Source organism: Schistocerca piceifrons, chromosome 6, assembly GCF_021461385.2.
Source record: "Schistocerca piceifrons isolate TAMUIC-IGC-003096 chromosome 6, iqSchPice1.1, whole genome shotgun sequence".
Lineage (NCBI taxonomy): Eukaryota > Metazoa > Arthropoda > Insecta > Orthoptera > Acrididae > Schistocerca > Schistocerca piceifrons.
Window position 1 is genome coordinate 401,925,714 of NC_060143.1, and position 21,119 is coordinate 401,946,832.

Here is a 21,119-nt window from a genome sequence, read left to right on the forward strand (position 1 = left end):
CATAAAATTTTTTTTGAAGGACATCATCTTTACGCGAGTGGCTGTTGTAATGGCCCTCCACACATAGTAAAACAATATCTGTAATCCGTTTGCCGGCCGCGGCGGTCTAGCGGTTCTAGGCGCTCAGTCCGGAACCGTGCGACTGCGACGGTCGCAGGTTCGAATCCTGCCTCGGGCATGGATGTGTGTGATGTCCTTAGGTTAGTTAGGTTTAAGTAGTTCTAAGTTCTAGGGGACTGATGACCATAGATGTTAAGTCCCATAGTGCTCAGAGCCATTTGAACCATTTTTGTAATCCGTTTACGCGGCAAAACGGTTATTAGTAGCATGCAAACAGTAGTCTGCAGCTGTGGTCTAATGCATGTGTGACTAGTCATGGGTTAGTGAACATGTGCATTTACATATTATGTTGTTTTACGACGTCTGAATACGTGTGCTTGCACTGTGAACAACGACACGAATATATTTAACAGGACTGACAACGACATACAAATGTGTCAGCTTCCATTACGTTGACATGGTTTAAAACCATAATATGGAAGTAACATGGCTACATAGTTAATATGTTTTGAATAATCGGCATAACGTCGAGATACATTATGAATATGTAAAATAATGTTTTAACTATTCTGTAATTTTCAGCTGCACTTAATGGCGTAAGGCCAAAATTGCAATAGTGCAATAAAAACATGTAACAGTCACTGGCATAAAGATGATGTATCCAGAAAAGCCCGTATAGGACCTGCAACGTGCGGTCGTGCATTATCCTGCTGCAATGTAGGGTTTCGCAGAGATCGAATAAAGGGTAGAGCCACGGGTCGTAACACATCTGAAATGTAACGTTCACTGTCCAAAGTGCCGTCAATGCGAACAAGAGGTGACCGAGACGTGTAACCAATGACACCCCATACCATCACGCCGGTTGATACGCCAGTATGGCGATGACGAATACACGCTTCCAGTGTGCGTTCACCGCGATGTCGCCAAACACGGATGCGACCATCATGATGCTGTAAACAGAACCTGGATTCATCCGAAAAAATGACGTTTTGCCATTCGTGCACCCAGGTTCGTCGTTGAGTACACCATCGCAGGCGCTCCTGTCTGTGATGCAGCGTCAAGGGTAACCGCAGCCGTGGTCTCCAAGCTGATAGTCCATGCTGCTGCAAACGTCGTCGAACTATTCGTGCAGATGGTTGCTGTCATGCAAATTTCCCCATGTGTTGACTCAGAGATCGAGACGTGGCTGCACGATCCATTACAGCCATGCGGATAAGATGCCTGTCATCTCAACTGTTAGTGATACGAAGCCGTTGGGATCCAGCACGGCGTTCCGTATTATCCTCCTATACCCACCGATTCCATATTCTGCCAACAGTCATTGGATCTCGACTAACGCGAGCAGCAATGTCGCGATACGATAAACCGCAATCGTGATAGGCTACAATCCGACCTTTACCAACGTTGGAAACGTGATGGTACGCATTTCTCCTCCTTACACGAAGCATCACAACAACGTTTCAGCAGGCAACGCCGGTCAACTGCTGTTTGTGTATGAGAAATCGGTCTCCTAATGTCAGTACGTTGTAGGTGTCGCCACTGGCGCCAACCTTGTGTGGATGCTCTGAAAAGCTAATCATTAGCATATCACAGCATCTTTTTCCTGTCGGTTAAATTTCGCGTCTGTAGCACGCCATCTTCGTGGACAGTAGTGTACGTCCTTCTGCATCTGCTTAGTGTGTTCATCTCTTGGTCTTCCTCTACGGTTTTTACCCTTCACGCTGCCCTCCAATACTGAACTGGTGATCCTTTGATGCCTCAGAACATGTCCTACCAACAGATCCTCTCTTCTAGTCGTGCCACAAATATCTCTTCTGCCCAATTCAGTTCAGTACCTCCTCATTAGTTATGTGATCTACCCGTCTAATTTTCAGCATTGTTCTATAGCACCACATTTCGAAAGTTTCTATTCTCTTCTTGTCCAAACTATTTATCGTCCATGTTTCACTTCCATGCATGGCTACACTCCATACAAATCCTTTCAGGAAAGACTTCCTGACACTTAGTTCTATACTCGATGTTAACAATTTTCTCTTCTTCAAAAACGCTTTCCTTGCCATTGCCAGTCTACATTTTATATTTTCTCTAATTCGACCATCATCAGTTATTTTGTTCCCCAAATAGCAAAATTCATATATTACTTTGTCTCATTTCCTAATTTAATTCCCTCAGCAACATCAGATTTATTTCGACTACATTCCATCTTCCTCATTTTGCTTTTGTTGCTCTGACAGAATTACAATGTCACAAGCATACCTCGTAGTTTTTATTTCTTCTCCATGGATTTTAATTCCTACTTTTCTTTTGCTTCCTTTACTGCTTGCTCAATATACAGATTGAGTAACATCGGAGAGAGGCTACAACCCTGTCTCAATCCCTTCCCAACCACTGCTTCCCTTTCATGTCCCTCGACTCTTATAACTGCCGTCTGGTTTCTGTACAAATTGTAAATAGCCTTCCGCTCCCTGTATTTGACCCCTGCCACCTTCAGAATTTAAAAGAGAGGAATGCAGTCAAAATTTTCAAAAGCTTTTTGTAAGTCTACAAATGCTAGAAACTTACGTTTGCCTTTCATTAATCTAGCTTATAAGATAAGTCGTAGGATCAGTATTGCTTCACTTGTTCAACATTTCTACGGAATCCAAATTGATCTTCCCCGAGGTCGGCTTCTACCAGTTTTTCCATTCGTCTGTCAAGAATTCGCGTTAGTATTTTGCAGCTGTGACTTATTAAACTGATATTTCGGTAATTTTCACATCTGTCAAGACATGCTTTCATTGGGACTGGAATTACTATATTCTTCTTGAAGTCTGAGGGTATTTCGCCTGTCTCATATATCTTGCTCACCAGATGGTAGAGTTTTGTCAGGACTGGCTCTCCCAAGGCTATCAGTAGTTCTAATGGAATGTTGTCTACTCCCGGGCCTTGTTTCGACTTAGGTCTTTCCGTGCTCTGTCAGACTCTTCACGCAGTGTCATATATCTCATTTCATCTTCATCTACGCCTTCTTCCATTTCTATAATACTGCCCTAAAGTACAACGCTCTTGTATAGATACTCTATATACTCCTTCCACCTTTCTGCTTTCCCTTCTTTGCTTAGAACTGGGTTTCCATCTGAGCTCTTGATATTCATACAATTGGTTTTCTTTCCTCCAAAGGTCTCTTTAATTTTACTTTAAGCAGAATCTATCTTACTCCTAGTGATATTCGCCTCTACATCCTTACACTTGTCTTCTAGCCACCCCTGCTTAGCCATTTTGTACTTCCTGTCGATCTCATTTTCGAGACGTTTCTATTCCTTTGTACCTGCTTCTTTTACTGCATTTTTATATTTTCTCTTTTCATCAATTAGATTCAATATTTCTTCTGGGATTTCTACTAGCCCTTATCTTTTTACCTACTTGATCCTCTACTTCCTTCACTATTTCATCTCTCAAAGCTACCCATTCTTTTTCTGCTGTATTTCCTTCCCCCGTTCTTGTCAATTCTTCCCCAATGTCCTTCCTGAAACTCTCTACAACCTCAGGTTCAGTCAGTTTATTCAGGTCCCATCTCCTCAAATTCCCACCTTTTTGCAATTTCTTCAGTTTTAATCTATAGTATAATCAATAGTTTTCGGTCAGAGTCCACATCTGTCCCTGGAAATGTCATACAATTTAAAGCCTGGTTCCTAAATCTACGTGTTACCATTATATAATCTATCTGAAACCTTCCTGTGTCTCCAGGCCTCTTCAATGTATACAGCCTTCTTTCATGATTCTTGAACCAAGTGTTAGCTATGATTAAGATATGCTCTGTGCAATATTCTACCAGAGGACTTCCTCTTTCATTCCTTACCCCCAATCCATATTCACCTACTACTTTTTCTTCTCTTCCTTTTCCTACTATCGAACTCCAATCACCCATGGCTATTAAATTTTCGTCTCCCTTCACTATGTGAATAATTTCTTTTACTTCATCATACATTTCATCAACTTCTTCGTCATCTGCGGAGCTAGTTGGCATATAAACTTGTACTACTGTGGTAGGCGTGGACTTCGTGCCTATCTTGGCTAATAAAATGTGTTCACTATGCTGTTCGTAGTAGCTTACGCGCACTCCTATTTTTTTATTCATTAGTAAACCTACTCCAGCATTACCCTTATTTGATTTTGTATTTATATCCCTGTATTCACCTGACCAGAAGTATTGTTCCTTCTTCCACCGAACTTCACTAATTCCCACTACTACATTAACCTATCCATTTCCCTTTTTAAATTTTCTAACCTACCTGCCCGATTAATGGATCCGACATTCCACCCTCCGATACGTAGAACGCCAGTTTTCTTTCTCCTGAAAGCGACGTCCTCCTGAGTAATCCCCGCCGGAGATCCGAATGGGGGACTATTTTACCTCCGGAATATTTTACCCAAGAGGACGCCATTATCATTTAACCGTACAGTAAAGGTGCATGCCCTCGGGAAAAATTACGACTTTCAGCCGTTCGCTGTACCAGCACACCAAGGCCGTTTTGGTTAGTGTTACAAGGCCAGATCAGTCAATCATCCAGACTGTAGCCCCTGCAACTAAGGAAAAGGCTGCTTCCCCCCTTCAGGAACCTCACGTTCGTCTGGCCTCTCATCAGACACCCTTCAGTTATGGTTGCACCTACGGTACGGCTACCTCTATCGCTGACGCACGCAAGCCTCCCCACCAATGGCCACGTCCATGGTTCATGGGGGGGATTTTTTCACTATTAATATTAATTATGCAATAAAATTAATATTTATTCGCTATTAATATTAATTTTATTGCACACTTAACATACTGAGCTTTGAAGACCTAAACCTAGTTTTAGTCTTTATTTTCGCAATGAAATAATATTTTCCATTAGCAATGACACCAATAAATTACCAACATGTAAGCTTAGGCCGCTTCAGCATACTTGTTCTGCGTTGAATCTGCGGCACTCTGTGCATTATTGCGAGGACCTACAAGAAACATGTGTATTTTTTGTCATTATAAGGGGCGGGGAGTACAACTGTGTGCCAGAACGGCTCACGACGTGGAGGTTGAGAGCTTAGCTCTCGTAGTGTTGTACTTAGTATGGGAAGTCAGGTTAAAGGAATACACTACTGCCCATTAAAATTGCTACACCACGAAGATGACGTGCTACAGACGCGAAATTTAACCGACAGGAAAAAGATGCTGTGATATGCAAATGATTAGCTTTTCAGAGCATTCACACAAGGTTGGCGCCGGTGGCGACACCTACAACGTGCTGACATAAGGAAAGTTTCCAACCGTTTTCTCATACACAAACAGCAGTTGACCGGCGTTGCCTGCTGAAACGTTGTTGTGATGCCTCGTGTAAGAAGGAGAAATGCGTACCATTACGTTTCCGACTTTGATAAAGGTCGGATTGTAGCCTATGGCGATTGCGGTTTATCGTGTAGCGACATTGCTGCTCTCGTTGGTCGAGATCCAATGACTGTTAGCAGAGTATGGAATCGGTGGGTTCAGGAGGGTAATACGGAACTCCGTGCTGGATCCCAACGGCCTCTTATCACTAGCAGTCAAGATGACAGGCATCTTACCCGCATGGCTGTAACGGATCGTGCAGGCTCGTCTCGATCCCTGAGTCAACATGTGGGGACGTTTGCAAGGCAAAAACCATCTGCACGAACAGTTCGACGACGTTTGCAGCAACATCGACTATCAGGTCGGAGACCACGGCTGCGGTTACCCTTGACGCTGCATCACAGACAGGAGCGCCTGCGATGGTGTACTCAACGACGAACCTGGGTGCACGAATGGCAAAACGTCGTTTTTTCGGATGAATCCAGGTTCTGTTTACATCATCATGATGGTCGCATCCGTGTTTGGCGACATCGTGGTGAACGCACATTGGAAGCGTGTATTCGTCATCGCCATACTGGCGTATCAACCAGCGTGATGGTATGGGGTGCCATTGGTTACACGTCTCGGTCACCTCTTGTTCGCATTGACGGCACTTTCAACAGACAACGTTACATTTCAGATGTGTTACGACCCGTGGCTCTACCCTTTATTCGATCCCTGCGAAACCATACATTTCAGCAGGATAATGCACGACCGCATATTGTAGGTCCTGTAGGGCCTTTCTGGATACAGAAAATGTTCGACTGCTGCCCTGGCCAGCACACTCTCCAGATCTCTAACCAACTGAAAATGTCTGGTCAATGGTGGCCGAGCAACTGCCTCGTCACAATACGCCAGTCACTACTCTTGATGAATTGTGGGAAAGTGTTGAAGCTGCATCGGCAGCTGTACCTGTCCACGCCATCCTAGCTCTGTTTGATTCAATGCCTAGGCGTATCAAGGCCGTTATTACGGCCAGAGGTGGTTGTTCTGGGTACGGATTTCTGAGGATCTATGCACCCGAATTGCGCGAAAAGGTAATCACATGTCTGTTCTAGTATAACATATTTGTCCAATGAATACCCGCTTATCATCTGCATTTCTTCTTGGTGTAGCAATTTTAATGGGCAGTAGTGTATTTACCAAAGCGGGCTTTGGCTGTAGTGCGGATTCGTACTAACTAAACATCCAGAACATCTCCACGACTTATAAAAATGTCAAATGCTGTATGTGAAAGTTAAAGGATTGAATAAGTCAAAGCATATGCGCGAAATGTACCTTATCCAGGGTGTAACAGGCACAAGCGCAATTTTCCTGTTTGTAATTGAGGAGTGGTACAAGAATAATTACTAGATTTGTTCACAGGACCATGTCGTCCTTCGTTATTCGAGAAAATTCTTTATGCATAATCGTCGCTGTAACAATCGATGACTATCGTGGACTAAATGATTTCAGGTCTATTCGTTACTTCCATAAAAAAATATGTATATATATATATATATATATATATATATATATATATATATATATATAGCTTCCTCTCTCTTCTACAAATTGAAGACAAGGAATAATAATCTATCTCCATTTTCCATAGAGCACATAGCGCAGCTAGTCACGATTCGTTGTTATACTGCTATACCCCTACAATCGCTGGCGCAATGCTTGCGTGTCGCAATAAATTTTGCGTTATTTAAAACTGTTTTAGATCTCTTGCCAGTAACATAGTCTCACTTCATTTACATTTCACTTTACAGTAACATATGGAAACAGGGATAGCATGAAAAGGGAATAGCACAAACAGGGAGAAATGATCAACTCGCAACAATTTTGCTGCTAGCCTTATAGGTAACGGGCTGAAAGTTCCAAGAGTAAAATTCTACAACGTCAAATTTTGAGGCTATCGGCATGCTATGCGTCGGTGTCGATCTGTTTATGAGATGATACCAAACGTCTAAGAATTATGCTTTATGGTGTAAAATTACCTCTCCATTCTCAAGGACGGTCATAGCTGTCTTGTCGACATCCCCGTCTGCATCTCGAACAGTGATAGAGCAGGTTGTCTTTACCTCAGCGAAGTCTTCCTCTTCACCAACATATTCCTGGAAAGAAAAGGAACTGAAAACATATGCTCCACTGATAAACACGAGACCAGTAATTACATGAGTGAAAAAATAAACAAGTTTGAGTCAACACTTTACGTTCGGTCGGTTGGCGTATTGGTTTAAAATCAACACAGACTGAAAATACCAGCAGTAATAATGCACAATGAAGATAATTTAATTTTTTATTTTTGTTATGACCTCGGTCCAAGGACTCTCCACGTTAGGCTCCCCCGTGCAAATCACAGGAACCAACATTCATTTCAATTTTCTTACAGTATTCGAGGCTTCCTCTCTATCTGCAGCTCTTGCCCTATACCATTCCCGTCATTAGCCAATTAAGGATCCCGTGATGCCTCAGGGAATATGCTCTCGAGAAGTATCGTTAATTTCAGTTTTCCCTCATTCGTTTCAGTGCCTCTTAATCAGTTATTCGATTACCCGTCCAATCTTCATCTTTATCAGCACCATCACATCGGAAAAGCTTCAATTCTCTTCTGTTTTCAACTGCTAATTGTCCACATTTCACTTCCGAACAAGGCTACAATACAGAAAAATACCTTCAGAAAAGAATTTGTAAAAGTACAATTTATATTCGATGTTAACAAATTCCTCTTTTTTAGGAAAGTTTTTCTTTCTATTGCCAAGCTGTATTTCATATCTTCTCTACTTCAACCAACATCAGTTACTTTGCTGCCCAGAAGCAAACCTCGTCTACCACATTTACGTGCCTCGTTTATTAGTTTCATTCCCTGAGTATTGCCTGATTTAATTCGAATCCATTCTGATAACCTGATGTTATTTTTCTCAGCTAATCTTCCAAGTACTTTGCGGTCTATGACGGAATTATAATGTCACAGCAAACCTAAAAGTTTTTATTTTCACCCACTGAACTTTAATTTCTATTCAAAATCTTTTTTTGTTTCCTTTTGCTGGCTCAATGTGCAAATTGAACAACGATGATAGACTACAAGCCCGTCTCACTCCCTTCTCAACCGCTGCTCCCCATTCATGTCCGTCGACTCTTGCAAGTGCAGTCTTGTTTCCGTAAAAGTTGTAAATAACCTAGATACTTGGTTATTTAGCTACATGTTGCACAGATCACTTGAATCATTTTAACGATTCTTTTATCGAAATGATGCGGAGCTCGTCCGTTTACAGGATTTGTGGATTTGTGTTAACAATAATGAACACATTATTTTAGTCCTATTCAAGCTATTGTGCATAAAAACTAATTTATTTAAAGGTTACCAGCTTTGAATACAAATTCATTTTGGAAAAGAAGGAGATGTCCAGAAGAAATGACTTCATATTTAAAACTTGCTTTCCTACCTGTCACACATTTTATTTTACAAATGATTAAAAACTTCTGTTACTGCACACTGAACTCTTTTCTGAGCAACTTACAGCTTCAGTAACGGGTAGTAAAGGTCAATTTCTGCTCTAATGTTGTCCGTATGGACATCACTTTCCTTCTCAAACTGTGATGGATTATATATTACGAATTTCATTAGCGAATATACACTGAAGAGCCAAAGAAACAGGTACCCCTGCCTGATATCGTGTAGGGCCCTCGCGAGCACACAGAAGTGCCGTAACACGACGTAGCATGGACTCGACTAATGTCTGAAGTAGTGCTAGAAAGAAATGACACCACGAATCCCGCAGGACTGTCCAAGAATCCGTAAGAGTACGAGGGGGTGGAGATCTCTTCTGAACAGGACGTTGAAAGGCATCCCAAATATGCTCAATCATGTTTGTGTCTGGGGAATTTGGTGGCCAGCGGAAGTGTTTAAACTCACAAGAGTGTTCCTGGAGCCACTCTGCAGCAATTCTGGACGTTTGGGGTGTCGCATTGTCCTGGAGGAATACCGCAATTGCGTCGGAATGTACAGTGGACGTGAATGGATGCAGGTGATCAGACCGGATGATTATGTACGTATCACCATACAGTCGTATCTAGACGTATCAGGGGTCCCATATCACTCTATCTGCACACGCCCTACACCATTACAGAGTCTCCACCAGCTTGAACAGTTGCCTGCTGACGTGCAGGGTCCCTGGATTCATGAGGTGGTCTCCATACCGGTACACGTCCTTCCTCTCGATACAATTTGAAACTACACTCGTCCGACCAGGCAACATGTTTCCAGTCCTCAACAATATAATGTCGGTGCTGAAGTGCCCAGGGGAGGTGTGAAGTTTTGTGTCGTGCAGTCATCAAGAGTACACGCGTGGGCCTTCAGCTCCGACACGCTGGCCCTAGTTGATGGCCCAACATTGAAATTTGCCGCAGTTTGCGGAAGGGTTGCATTTCTGCCACGTTGAACGATTCTCTTTAGTCATCGTTGGTCCCATTCATGCAGGATCTTTTTACGACATCAACGATGTTGGAGATATGATGTTTTACCGGATTCCTGATATTCAAGGTACACTCGTGAAATGGTTGTACGGGAAAATCCCCACTTCATCGCTTCCTCGGAGATGCTCCCATCGGTCGTGCACCGACTGTAACACCACGTTCAAAATCATTTAAATTTCGATAACCTGCCATTGTAGCAGCAGTAACCAATCTAACTAACTGTTGTCTTATCTAGGCGTTGCCGACCGCAGTACCGTATTCTGCCTGTTTACTTATCTGTGTATTTGAGTACGCAAGGCTATACCAGTTTCTTTGGCACTTCAGTGTATGTAATGCTATAGTGCCATTAAAACGCATAACTCCTTGAAGAGGGAGCTACATGACGACTGTCTGTAAACATCACGTATTATTTATTCTTATTGCTTGCTTTTGTACAACCAATACATTCTTTCTAAATGATGAGTTACTCCTCTGTTTGTGTTATGAACTCTGTGGGAAAAGGAATACGTTGTTCCGCTTACTACGTGTGCAAGACAGCATAAGGCATCGTCATACCCCTACCCACACCCGTCACCCCTTGACCACTGCTAGACCAAAGCGCAAGTTCCTTTAGAGATTGCGCAACAACATAATTAAGAATCATTGTAATTAACATACTGTAAATTGTAGCTTAAATGGTTCCGGTATGTATAAAAACAATAGACCCTGAGATTAATACTGATTATGTAATACTTCCCGTAAAAATCGATGCTTTTCTTAATGCTCGTGAGATATGATAGCTACCAACCGAAACATTTGATGGTAATTTTATTTTGTTATAATACCATCTCTCTGATGCCCTTGTTGTAATACTTGTATCATTTATCGACTGTTTCCTAAAAACATAAAATTTGGCAGGAATTAGTAAAAACATAGTACATCCCTTCCATCCCTTACAGACTAGTTAGCAATTAGAAATTTCAGTGACATTTTCCACCTGTAATTGCAGAAAGCTGTACCGAGTTTCAAGACAACTGTAATATTGTAAGGTTCCGAAAGTTAGAGGTGGCAAGTTCGGAAGGACAAAGAACAATTTCCTTCGAAAATTTGTAGCGGCCGTAATTGTATAAATGGAGAACCCAAAGATTGCCAGTGTGCTCAGGAAACCTTTCTCTGTCATAGAATAAATTGGAAAGAATGACGGTTCAAATGCCTGTCCGGCGATCCATGATTTCGCTAAATCATTCCAGGTAAATGTGGGGATGGTTCCATCGAAAAGAGCAAAGCCGACTGCCGGCCGGGGTGGCCGAGCGGTTCTAGGCGCTACATCTGGAAACGCGCGACCGCTACGGTCGCAGGTTCGAATCCTGTCTCGGTTATGGATGTGTGTGATGTCATTAGGTTAGTTAGGTTTAAGTAGTTCTAAGTTCTAAGTTCTGATGACCTCAGTAGTTAAGTCCCATAGTGCTCAGAGCCATTTGAGCCCTTTTTGAGCAAAGCCGACTACCTTCCAAACCTTTCGTAATCATAGCTTGTGCTCCGTCTGCAATGGCCTCGCTGTGGACGGGACGTTAAACTCTAGTCTTCCTTCCCAATGACAAGAATATTTGAGGTCAGATATCGTGGTGTGTGCTTTTCGAGCACGCAGTGGGCGGCACTAGCGGTGAAAAGTGAATGTTCTGCATGACGTCCACGCAGACTGACGAAATTAATAACTTTATCCATCTATCGACCAATCAGCTTGCAGCTCGCGCTTAGTAAAGTTTTTAACAAGATTTTTTTTAAGTCGACTGAATCGGCAGCTACAGATTGGGAGGATACGGGGGTCAAGAACAGTTCTATTTTATATACAGGTTGGTTCATTGATCGTGACCGGGCCAAACATCTCACGAAATAAGCCTCAAAAGAAAAAACTACAAAGAACAAAATTGTCTAGCTTGAAGGGGGAAACCAGATGGCGCTATGGTTTGCCCGTTAGATGGCGCTGCCATAGGTCAAACGGATATCAACTGCGTTTTTTTGAAATAGGAACCCCCATTTTTATTACATATTCGTGTAGTACATAAAGAAATATGAATGTTTTAGTTGGACCACTTTTGTCGCTTTGTGATAGATGGCGCTGTAATAGTCTTAAACATAAGGCTCACAATTTTAGATGAACAGTTGGTAACAGGTAGGTTTTTCAAATTAAAATACAGAACATATGGACGTTTGAACATTTTCTTTCGGTTGTTCCAATGTGATACATGTACCTTTGTGAACTTATCATGTCTGAGAACGCATGCTGTTACAGCATGATTACCTGTAAATACCACGTTAATGCTATAAATGCTCAAAATGATGTCCGTCAACCTCAATGCATTTGGCAATACGTGTAACGACATTCCTCTCAACAGCGAGTAGTTCGCCTTCCGTAATGTTCGCACATACATTGACAATGCGCTGACGCATGTTCTCAGGCGTTGTCGGTAGATCACGATAGCAAATATCCTTCAACTTTCCCCACAGAAAGAAATCCAGGGACGTCAGATCTGGTGAACGTGTGGCCTGTCATGAAATATGCTATTCAATACCGCTTCAACCGTACGCGAGCTATGTGCCGGACATCCATCATGTTGGAAGTACATCGCCATTCTGTCATGCAGTAAAACATCTTGTATTAACATCAATAGAACATTACGTAGGAAATCAGCATACATTGCACCATTTAGATTGCCATCGATAAAATGGGAGCCAAATATCCTTCCTCCATAATGCCGCACCATACATTAACCCGCCAAGGTCGCTGATGTTCGACTTGTCGCAGCCATCGTGGATTTTCCGTTGCCCAAATGCCGGTTTACGTTACCTATGTTGGTGAATGACGCTTCGTCGCTAAATAGAACGCGTTCAAAAAATCTGTCACTATCAATGGATCAACCTGTATATTCGAATACTCAGCAAGTACAAATCGCTGAAGAGGCTATGCTTAGCTACTAAAAACAAGAAATACTGAGGCGTCATGTTGCTTGATGTACTGGAAACGTTTGCCGCGCGGGGTTAGCTGAGCGGTCTATGGCGCTGCTGTCATGGACTGTGCGGCTGGTCCCGGAGGAGGTTCGAGTCCAACCTCGGGCATGGATGTGTGTATTTGTCCTTAGGATAATTTAGGTTAAGTAGTGTGTAAGCTTAGGGACTGATGACCTCAGCAGTTAAGTCCCATAGGATTTCACACACATTTGAACTTTTTTTTTGGGGCATCATTTGACAGTGTACGGCACAGTGACTTCCTATACGTCCACAGCTCGTGGTCTAGTGGCCAGCGTTTTGCCTCTGGATCACGGGGTCGCGGGTTCGATTACCGGCCGGGTTCTGGATTTTCTCTGCCCGGGGACCGGGAGTTTATGTTGTCGTCATCATTTCATCATCATCACTTGTCAAGTGTCTCAACTGAACTGTGGAAAATTCGGAACTTTGTACGGGCGCTGATGACTGCCAGTTGAGTGACCCCCACAATCCAAACATCTTCAAGTCTTAGGAGTTGACGGACCTCTTTTTGCCCGGCGTAGTGCAACAGTTTCACGTGGCATGCACTCAACAAGTCGTTGGAAGTCCCCTGCAGAAATACTGAGCCATGCCGCCTCTATAGCCGTCCATAACTGATAAGCTGCCATTGTTGCAGGATCTCACACACAAACTGACCTCTTGATTACGTCCCGTAAATGTTCGATGGGACTCGTGTTGGGCGATCTCGGTGACCAAATCATTCGGTCAAATTGTCCAGAATGTTCTTCAAACCAATCGTGAACCACTGTGTGCCGGTGACATGCGTATTTTCATCCATAAGAGTTCCTGAAGAGGGGCAGCAGCCTTTTCAGTAGTTGCAGGGGCAACAGTCTGGATGATTGACAGATCTGGCCCTGTAACACTAACCAAAACGGCCTTGCTGTTGTGGTACTGCGAACGGCTGAAAGCAAGGGGAAACTACAGCCGTAATTTTTCCAGAGGGCATGCCGCTTTACTGTATGATTAAATGATGATGGCGTCCTCTTGGGTAAAATATTCCGGAGGTAAAATAGTCCCCCATTCGGATCTCCGGGCGGGGCTACTCAAGAGGACGTCATTATCAGGAAAAAGAAAACTGGCGTTTTACGGATCGGAGCATGGAATGTCAGGTCCCTTAATCGGGCAGGTAGGTTAGAAAATTTAAAAAGGGAAATGGATACGTTAAAGTTAGATATAGTGGGAATTAGTGAAGTTCGGTGGCAGGAGGAACAAGACTTTTGGCCAGTTGAATACAGGGTTATAAATACAAAATCAAATAGGGATAACGCAAGAGTAGGATTAATAATGAATAAAAAAATAGGAGGGCGGGTAAGCTACTACAAACAGCACAGTGAACACATTATTGTGGCCAAGATAGACACGAAGCCCACGCCTACTGCAGTAGTACAAGTCTACATGCTAACTAGCTCTGCAAATGATGAAGAAATTGATGAAATGTATGATGAGATAAAAGAAATTATTCAGGTAGAGAAGGGGGACGAAAATTTAATAGTCATGGGTGACTGGAATTCGACAGTAGGAAAAGGAAGAGAAGGAAACGTAGTAGATGAATATGGATTGGGGCTAAGAAATGAAAGAGGAAGCCGCCTGGTAGAATTTTGCGCAGAGCATAACTTAATCATAGCTAACACTTGGTTCAAGAATCATGTAAGAAGGTTGTATACATGGAAGAAGCCTGGAGATACTAAAATGTTTGAGATAGATTATATAATGGTAAGACAGAGATTTAGGAACCAGATTTTAAATTGTAAGACATTTCCAGGGGCAGATGTGGACTCTGGTCACAATCTATTGGTTATGAGCTGTAGATTAAAACTGAAGAAACTGCAAAAAGGTGGGAATTTAAGGAGATGGGACCTGGATAAACTGAAAGAACCAGAGGTTGTACAGAGTTTCAGGGAGAGCATAAGGGAACAATTGACAGGAATGGGGGAAAGAAATACGGTAGAAGAAGAATGGGTAGCTTTGAGGAATGAAATAGTGAAGCCAGCAGAGGATCAAGTAGGTAAAACGACGAGGGCTAGTAAAAATCCTTGGGTAACAGAAGAGATACTGAATTTAATCAATGAAAGGAGAAAATACAAAAATGCAGTAAGTGAAGCAGACAAAAAGGAATACAAACGTTTCAAAAATGAGATCGACAGGAAGTGCAAAATGGCTAAGCAGGGATGGCTAGAGGACAAATGTAAGGTTGTAGAGGCTTATCTCACGAGAGATAAGATAGATACTGCCTACAGGAAAATTAAAGAGACCTTTGGAGGAAAGAGAACCACATGCATGGATATCAAGAGCTCAGATGGAAACCCAGTTCTAAGCAATGAAGGGTAAGCAGAAAGGTGGAAGGAGTATATAGAGATTAAGGAAAGGCAAACCTACGTTTTTAGCATTTGTAGACTTAGAGAAAGCTTTTGACAATGTTGACTGGAATACTCTCTTTCAAATTCTGAAGGTGGCAGAGGTAAAATACAGGGAACGAAAGGCTATTTACAGTTTGTACGGAAACCAGATGGCAGTTATAAGAGTCGATGGGAGTGAGACAGGGTTGTAGCCTCTCCCCGATGCTATTCGATCTGTATATTGAGCAAGCAGTAAAGGAAACAAAAGAAAAGTTCATAATAGGTATTAAAATCCATGGAGAAGAAATAAGATCTTTGAGGTTTGCCGATGACATTGTAATTCTGTTGCAGACAGCAAAGGACTTGGAAGAGCAGTTGACCGGAATGGACAGTGTCTTGAAAGGAGGATATAAGATGAACATCAACAAAAGCAAAACGAAGATAATGGAGTGTAGTCGAATTAAGTCAGGTGATGATGAAGTAATTAGAGTAGGAAATGAGACCCTGGAAGTAGTAGATGAGTTTTACTATTTGCCGAGCAAATTAACTGATGATGGTCGAAGTAGAGAGGATATAAAACGTAGACTGGCAATGGCAAGAAAAGCGTTTCTGAAGAAGACAAATTTGTTACTATCGAGTACAGATTTAAGTGTCAGGAAGTCTTTTCTGAAAGTATTTGTATGGAGTGTAGCCATGTACGGAAGTGAAACACGGACGATAAATAGTTTGGACAAGAAGAGAACAGAAGCTTTCGAAATGTGGTGCTACAGAAGAAAGCTGAAGATTAGGTGGGTAGATCACATAACTAATGAGGAGGTATTGAATATAATTGTGGAGAAGAGGAGTTTGTGGCACAACTTGACTAGAAGAAGGGATCGGTTGGTAGGACATGTTCTGAGGCATCAAGGGATTACCAATTTGGTACTGGATGGCAGCGTGGAGGGTAAAAATCGTAGAGGGAGACCATGAGATGAATACAGTAAGCAGATTCAGAAAGATGTATGCTGCAGTAGGTACTAGGAGATGAAGAAGCTTGCACAGGATAGAGTAGCATGGAGAGCAGCATCAAACCAGTCTCAGACTGAAGACCACAACAACAACAAAAGTTCCATCGTTGTTCAGAAACATGAAGTTCACGAATTGCTGCAAATGGTGTCCACGTAGCTGAACATCTCCATTTTTAGCCAATGATCGGTTTAACTGGACAAGACGACCGAGCCCGTTCCACGTAAATACAGCCCACACCTTATGGAGCTACCTCTAGCTTGCTCAGTGCCTTGTTGACGAGCTGCGTCCATGGCTTAGTGGGTCTGCGTCACACTCGAAACCCATGATCAGTTCCTACCAAGCTGAATCGGTACTCATCTGACCAGGCGACGATTTTTCCAGTCAGCTAGGATCCAATCGATACGGTCACGAGCCCAGCAGAGGCGATGCAGTCGATGTGGTGTTAGCAGTCATAGCCCACTGAAATCAGATTTCGCCCCACTGTCCTAACGGATACGTTCGTCGTACGTCCCACATTGATTTCTGCGGTTATTTCTAGCAGCGTTGCTCGTCTGTTAATAGCGACAACTCTACGGAAAAGCCGCTTCTCACGGTCGTTAAGTGAAGACCGTCGGCCAGTATGTTGCCAGTAGTGAGAGATAATGGTTGAAATTTGGTATTCTCGGCACACTTTTGACACTATGGGTCTCTGAAAACTGAATTCTCTAACGATTTACGAAATGGAATGTCCCATGCGTCTAGCTCCAACCAGCACACCGCGTTCAAAGTCTGTTTATTCCCGAAGACCGGCCATATCACTCCGGACAGCTTTCCACAGGAATCACCTGAGCACAAATGACAGCTCCACCAACGAACTGCCCTTTTATACTTATACCTGTGTACGCGGTAGTACTGCCATCTGTATATGTGCATATCACTATCCCATGACTTTTGTCACCTGAGTGTACAAACTGTTCATCCAGGGTCCTCCACCATGTTACCTGCGGTTCATCTCCTGATATCTACCGCACTGTCGTCACCCTTGCAGGGACTGGAATACCAATGGAAAGCCGCGCGGAGTGGCCGCGCGGTTAGAGGCGTCATGTCGCTGACTGGGAGGCCCCTCCCGCCGGAAGTTCGAGTCCTCCCTTTGGCATGTGCGTGTGTGTTGTTCTTAGCATAAGTTAGCTTAAGTAGTGTGTAAGTCTAGGGACCGATGACCTAAGCGGTTTGGTTCCTTAGAAATTCACGCACATTTGAACCAATGACAAGAGACATTCCTGATGGAGTAGGTAGGGAAGTGTACTCTGCCCTTCCCTATACATTGCTTACCGCTGACTCCAACGTCAGCAGTCCGCAGCTCATGGTCTCGGGGTCGCGTTCTCGCTTCCCAAGCACGGGGTCCCGGGTTCGCTTCCCGGCGGGGTCAGGGATTTTCATTTTCACCTGCCTCGAGATGACTGGCTATTTGTGTTGTTGTCCTCATCATTTTATCGTAGTTCATGCAAGTGGAGAGGCAGGACGAAGAAAAGGTTGGGATTTTGTACGGGCGCTGATAACAGCGCAGCTGAGCGCTCCACAATCCAAACATCATCATCATCCGACGTCAGCAAAGAAATGTATGCCGAAGATAGGCACTCATCACCAGGAGCCCCATCCAGCCGCAATTCACGACCAGTTTCAGCAAGCAAGTTGCGGTTTACAGCGATGTGCTGCAGACAGGCGCATTGAATTTAATGGTGTGAGGAGCCAATGGATGGTTTCTACTAGGAGACTCCCATCAGACGTTGCTCCTACTGAACTGTTCGCTAGTGGACACAATGCACTCAGTCAGCAAAATACCTTACGGTTATCCTCGACAGTAAGCTAACGTGGAAGGACCAAGTCTCAGAAGTTCATAAGAACACATCTTGCGCGTCGGAGTGTTACATCTTCATAATGATCAGAACTCGTCGTGGTCGATTAACGGCGGTCCACACATTTACCGCATGAGTCGCCAGTTGTCGACTATGCGTGTGAAGGCTGGAGAAATCCTGCTCCCTCCCTACAGCGCCTCCAAAACTTCTTCAGTGTTTGTTCCGTGTACCAAGCAGCAGTACCTACGTGAAGCTGTAGCTGCATATGCTAAACTTATTGATGCGCAACACTGACAATGACTAGATTGAAATTTACTTGCATTTCTGGTGCTATATTTTAAACTTGTCTAATATACCTGTCAAATACTTGGAAAGCAACAGCATAACGACTTTGGATGTGCATAACAGCGTGGGTAATCTTAAAAACAGACTAGCAAAGAGAAAACATGATCTCATTTTTAAACATGAAATAGGAAAAAAATTTACTCTTGTCATCACCTGAACTGACTAATAAAATTCATACTAAATTTTCATTATTTGTTGATAAATCCTAACAATACATAAATTAATGGTTTGATTTTACTGACACAAACTGATAGTTTACACTGAGCACGATTAATTTGAAATGCAATGTTGGCTTTGACCATTTTCAAAACAAAGTTGAAAATTAAAGTTTCAAAAACTCAGTCTAAATATGGATGATCTTTATAACAAAATTGCATTGATAAACAAATTATATAACCAAATGCATATTTCTGTAAATTTTTCAGGATTATCCACTGCAGAAAACGACAGCAAATATTTAACAAGACAAATGATGCCTCTACAAATTTATACAAATTAATTTATTATCTATTGTCGATTCCCACCACTTCAGTATTCACAGAGAGAGTTTTGTCTGTAATAAATATTAAGAGGCGGGGTGAAAGAAACAAATTGTCTCTGAATTCGGTAAATGAACTAGGCCCAAAGCAGAAACAAAGTTTTGAGAAAAACAGATGTTCATCAAAATTAAATTTGTAGGAAAACCACAAGTCTCATAAGTTTGACATGTTTTTTAACGAGGTTTCAACGTCCTAAATTTCCTACGACAAAATAATATACATGTTTTATATTAGGGGCTTTATATTATAAAATTATATTATAAAATTTAAATTAATATTTGAAATCATTATTGTTAATTTTAATTCACAAAATTTTCATACGTAGGCTTGTGACAATACAGTGTTCTTGACATTTATCAGTTTTGTAATGAATGCGAAACTAGAAATCAGAACACAAAGAACACTTACTAAATGCAACACACACACACATAGTACTGTGACATATTCCAACACTTGACGGTCTTCATTGCCATCATTCACATTAAGCACATTCTGTGACTTGAGTTTCAAATAAAACTGTCTGTCCTCTTCAGGTCTGAAATCAAGTAGTTTTGTTAAATACTTGTGTTTCAGGATACAGATATGAGGGTGTGATGTACAGTTATACGATTGAAGCTGAAAATCATAGGATATCTGAGAGTGTTCTAAATATTTGACAAGGTGAAGGCACTGTTTAAACATGTACATCATACGACTGGGTGAAGATATAGAGATGTGAAAAGAAAAGCAGGGTGCATCTTGTTCATAGATTTCAAGGAGTGGCAAAATTTGGGAGGAGACAAGTTCATGCGACACTTGCATAGATGAAAGTGTTGTCTGTCCGGATGATGAATGTGAAATATATTCCTCATTTTTAGTCGGTTAGTGATTTTAGTCTGATGTGGGCTCTTTCGGTTGGTTATTAGGTAAGGCTTGCAAAGTTTATCGAGCGCTACTCTTAGATATTTTAGTGTTTTAAATAGATAGACGGTATGGTTGAATGTTGTTAGGTAAAGGTTTCAGCGGCATGAGCTTTTGCATGACTAATGGAGGAGTTACGTTAGGAGAGGACATTGTTGAGATTGCGCTGAGGGTATCGAGAGAATGACTGGAGAGGGTTTATTTTGTGGCGGTGTTCGTAGCGACAAACAATTCGCTGTAGAAACGGCTTACGAAGTCACCGCCACACTTTTAATAGCGGGCCGACCGGTCCGCTGGAACAGTGAACAGAAAGATGAAAACCCAACACTCTGATTAAATAAAGTAGCTACTTATGATTATTATAGAAGATACAGAAACTCCGTAGTGAACGCCGTGTCTACAGAGATCTGTCTAGTTCGAGTCGGAGCGGCTAGGTCAGCGTCGGCTGACGACAAACAACAACTCTGCTGCGATGAACACACAACTGACTAGCAAGTACACAATTCGGTGGCGAGTATACAACTGAGCGGCGAATACAGAACTGTCCTAGCGCTCGCGACTCCAGCGCTTAAGAAGCCAGAAGCCAGCGGTGGCGCGCGCAGACTTGCGGCGATTTCCTGTATCGCTGGCGCTGCTTATGCGGACGGCGTCCGGACTTTGATGCTGCCAACCTTTTGGCAGCGGGCTCGGGTGGCATTACTGGCTAGGATATAACAGTTTAAACTTTCTCGTGAGGTAGAATGTAAGTACTGGAAGTTTAGTGTTAAGGGAGCAACTGATGTGCCTTGGCTAGTAGATATATGGAGCCTTGGTGGGGTCAGAGATAGGATTGTCATTGAGGACGGATGTACCGTGAAGACAAGAAGCGAAATGTTTGGCTTTAGTTTTATTGTGAAGATGGACTTATTTGTATACTTATATGGATATGGTGTCTGTTCTTTCGGACATGACACCATGAATGACCTGCAGCCGCCTAGAACGAAATTAGAATTATATTAATACCGTCAGCTGCCGGCGGGCGTCGATGTATATCAACGGGGACAGCTGAAAATTTGTGCTCTGACCGGGATTCGAACCCGGGATCTCCTGCTTACATGGCAGACGCTCTATCCATCTGAGCAACCGAGGGCACAGAGGATAGCCCGACTGCAGGGACTATCTCGCGCACGACTCCCGTGAGACCCACATTCTCACCTTGTACGACTATGTCCACACACTACATTCGTAGTGT

The 21,119-nt window shown here is 42.8% G+C and overlaps 1 protein-coding gene across 1 annotated transcript in view; it reads right to left on the reverse strand.

Annotated features, from left to right (window-relative positions):
* Positions 1-21,119, reverse strand: part of LOC124803347 (cadherin-87A-like) — a 146,356-nt gene that overhangs the window by 80,310 nt on the left and 44,927 nt on the right. The window contains exon 4 of the mRNA XM_047264533.1: positions 7,423-7,539. Within this exon, the coding sequence (XP_047120489.1) occupies positions 7,423-7,539 (117 nt within the window). The remainder of the gene's footprint in view (positions 1-7,422; positions 7,540-21,119) is intronic.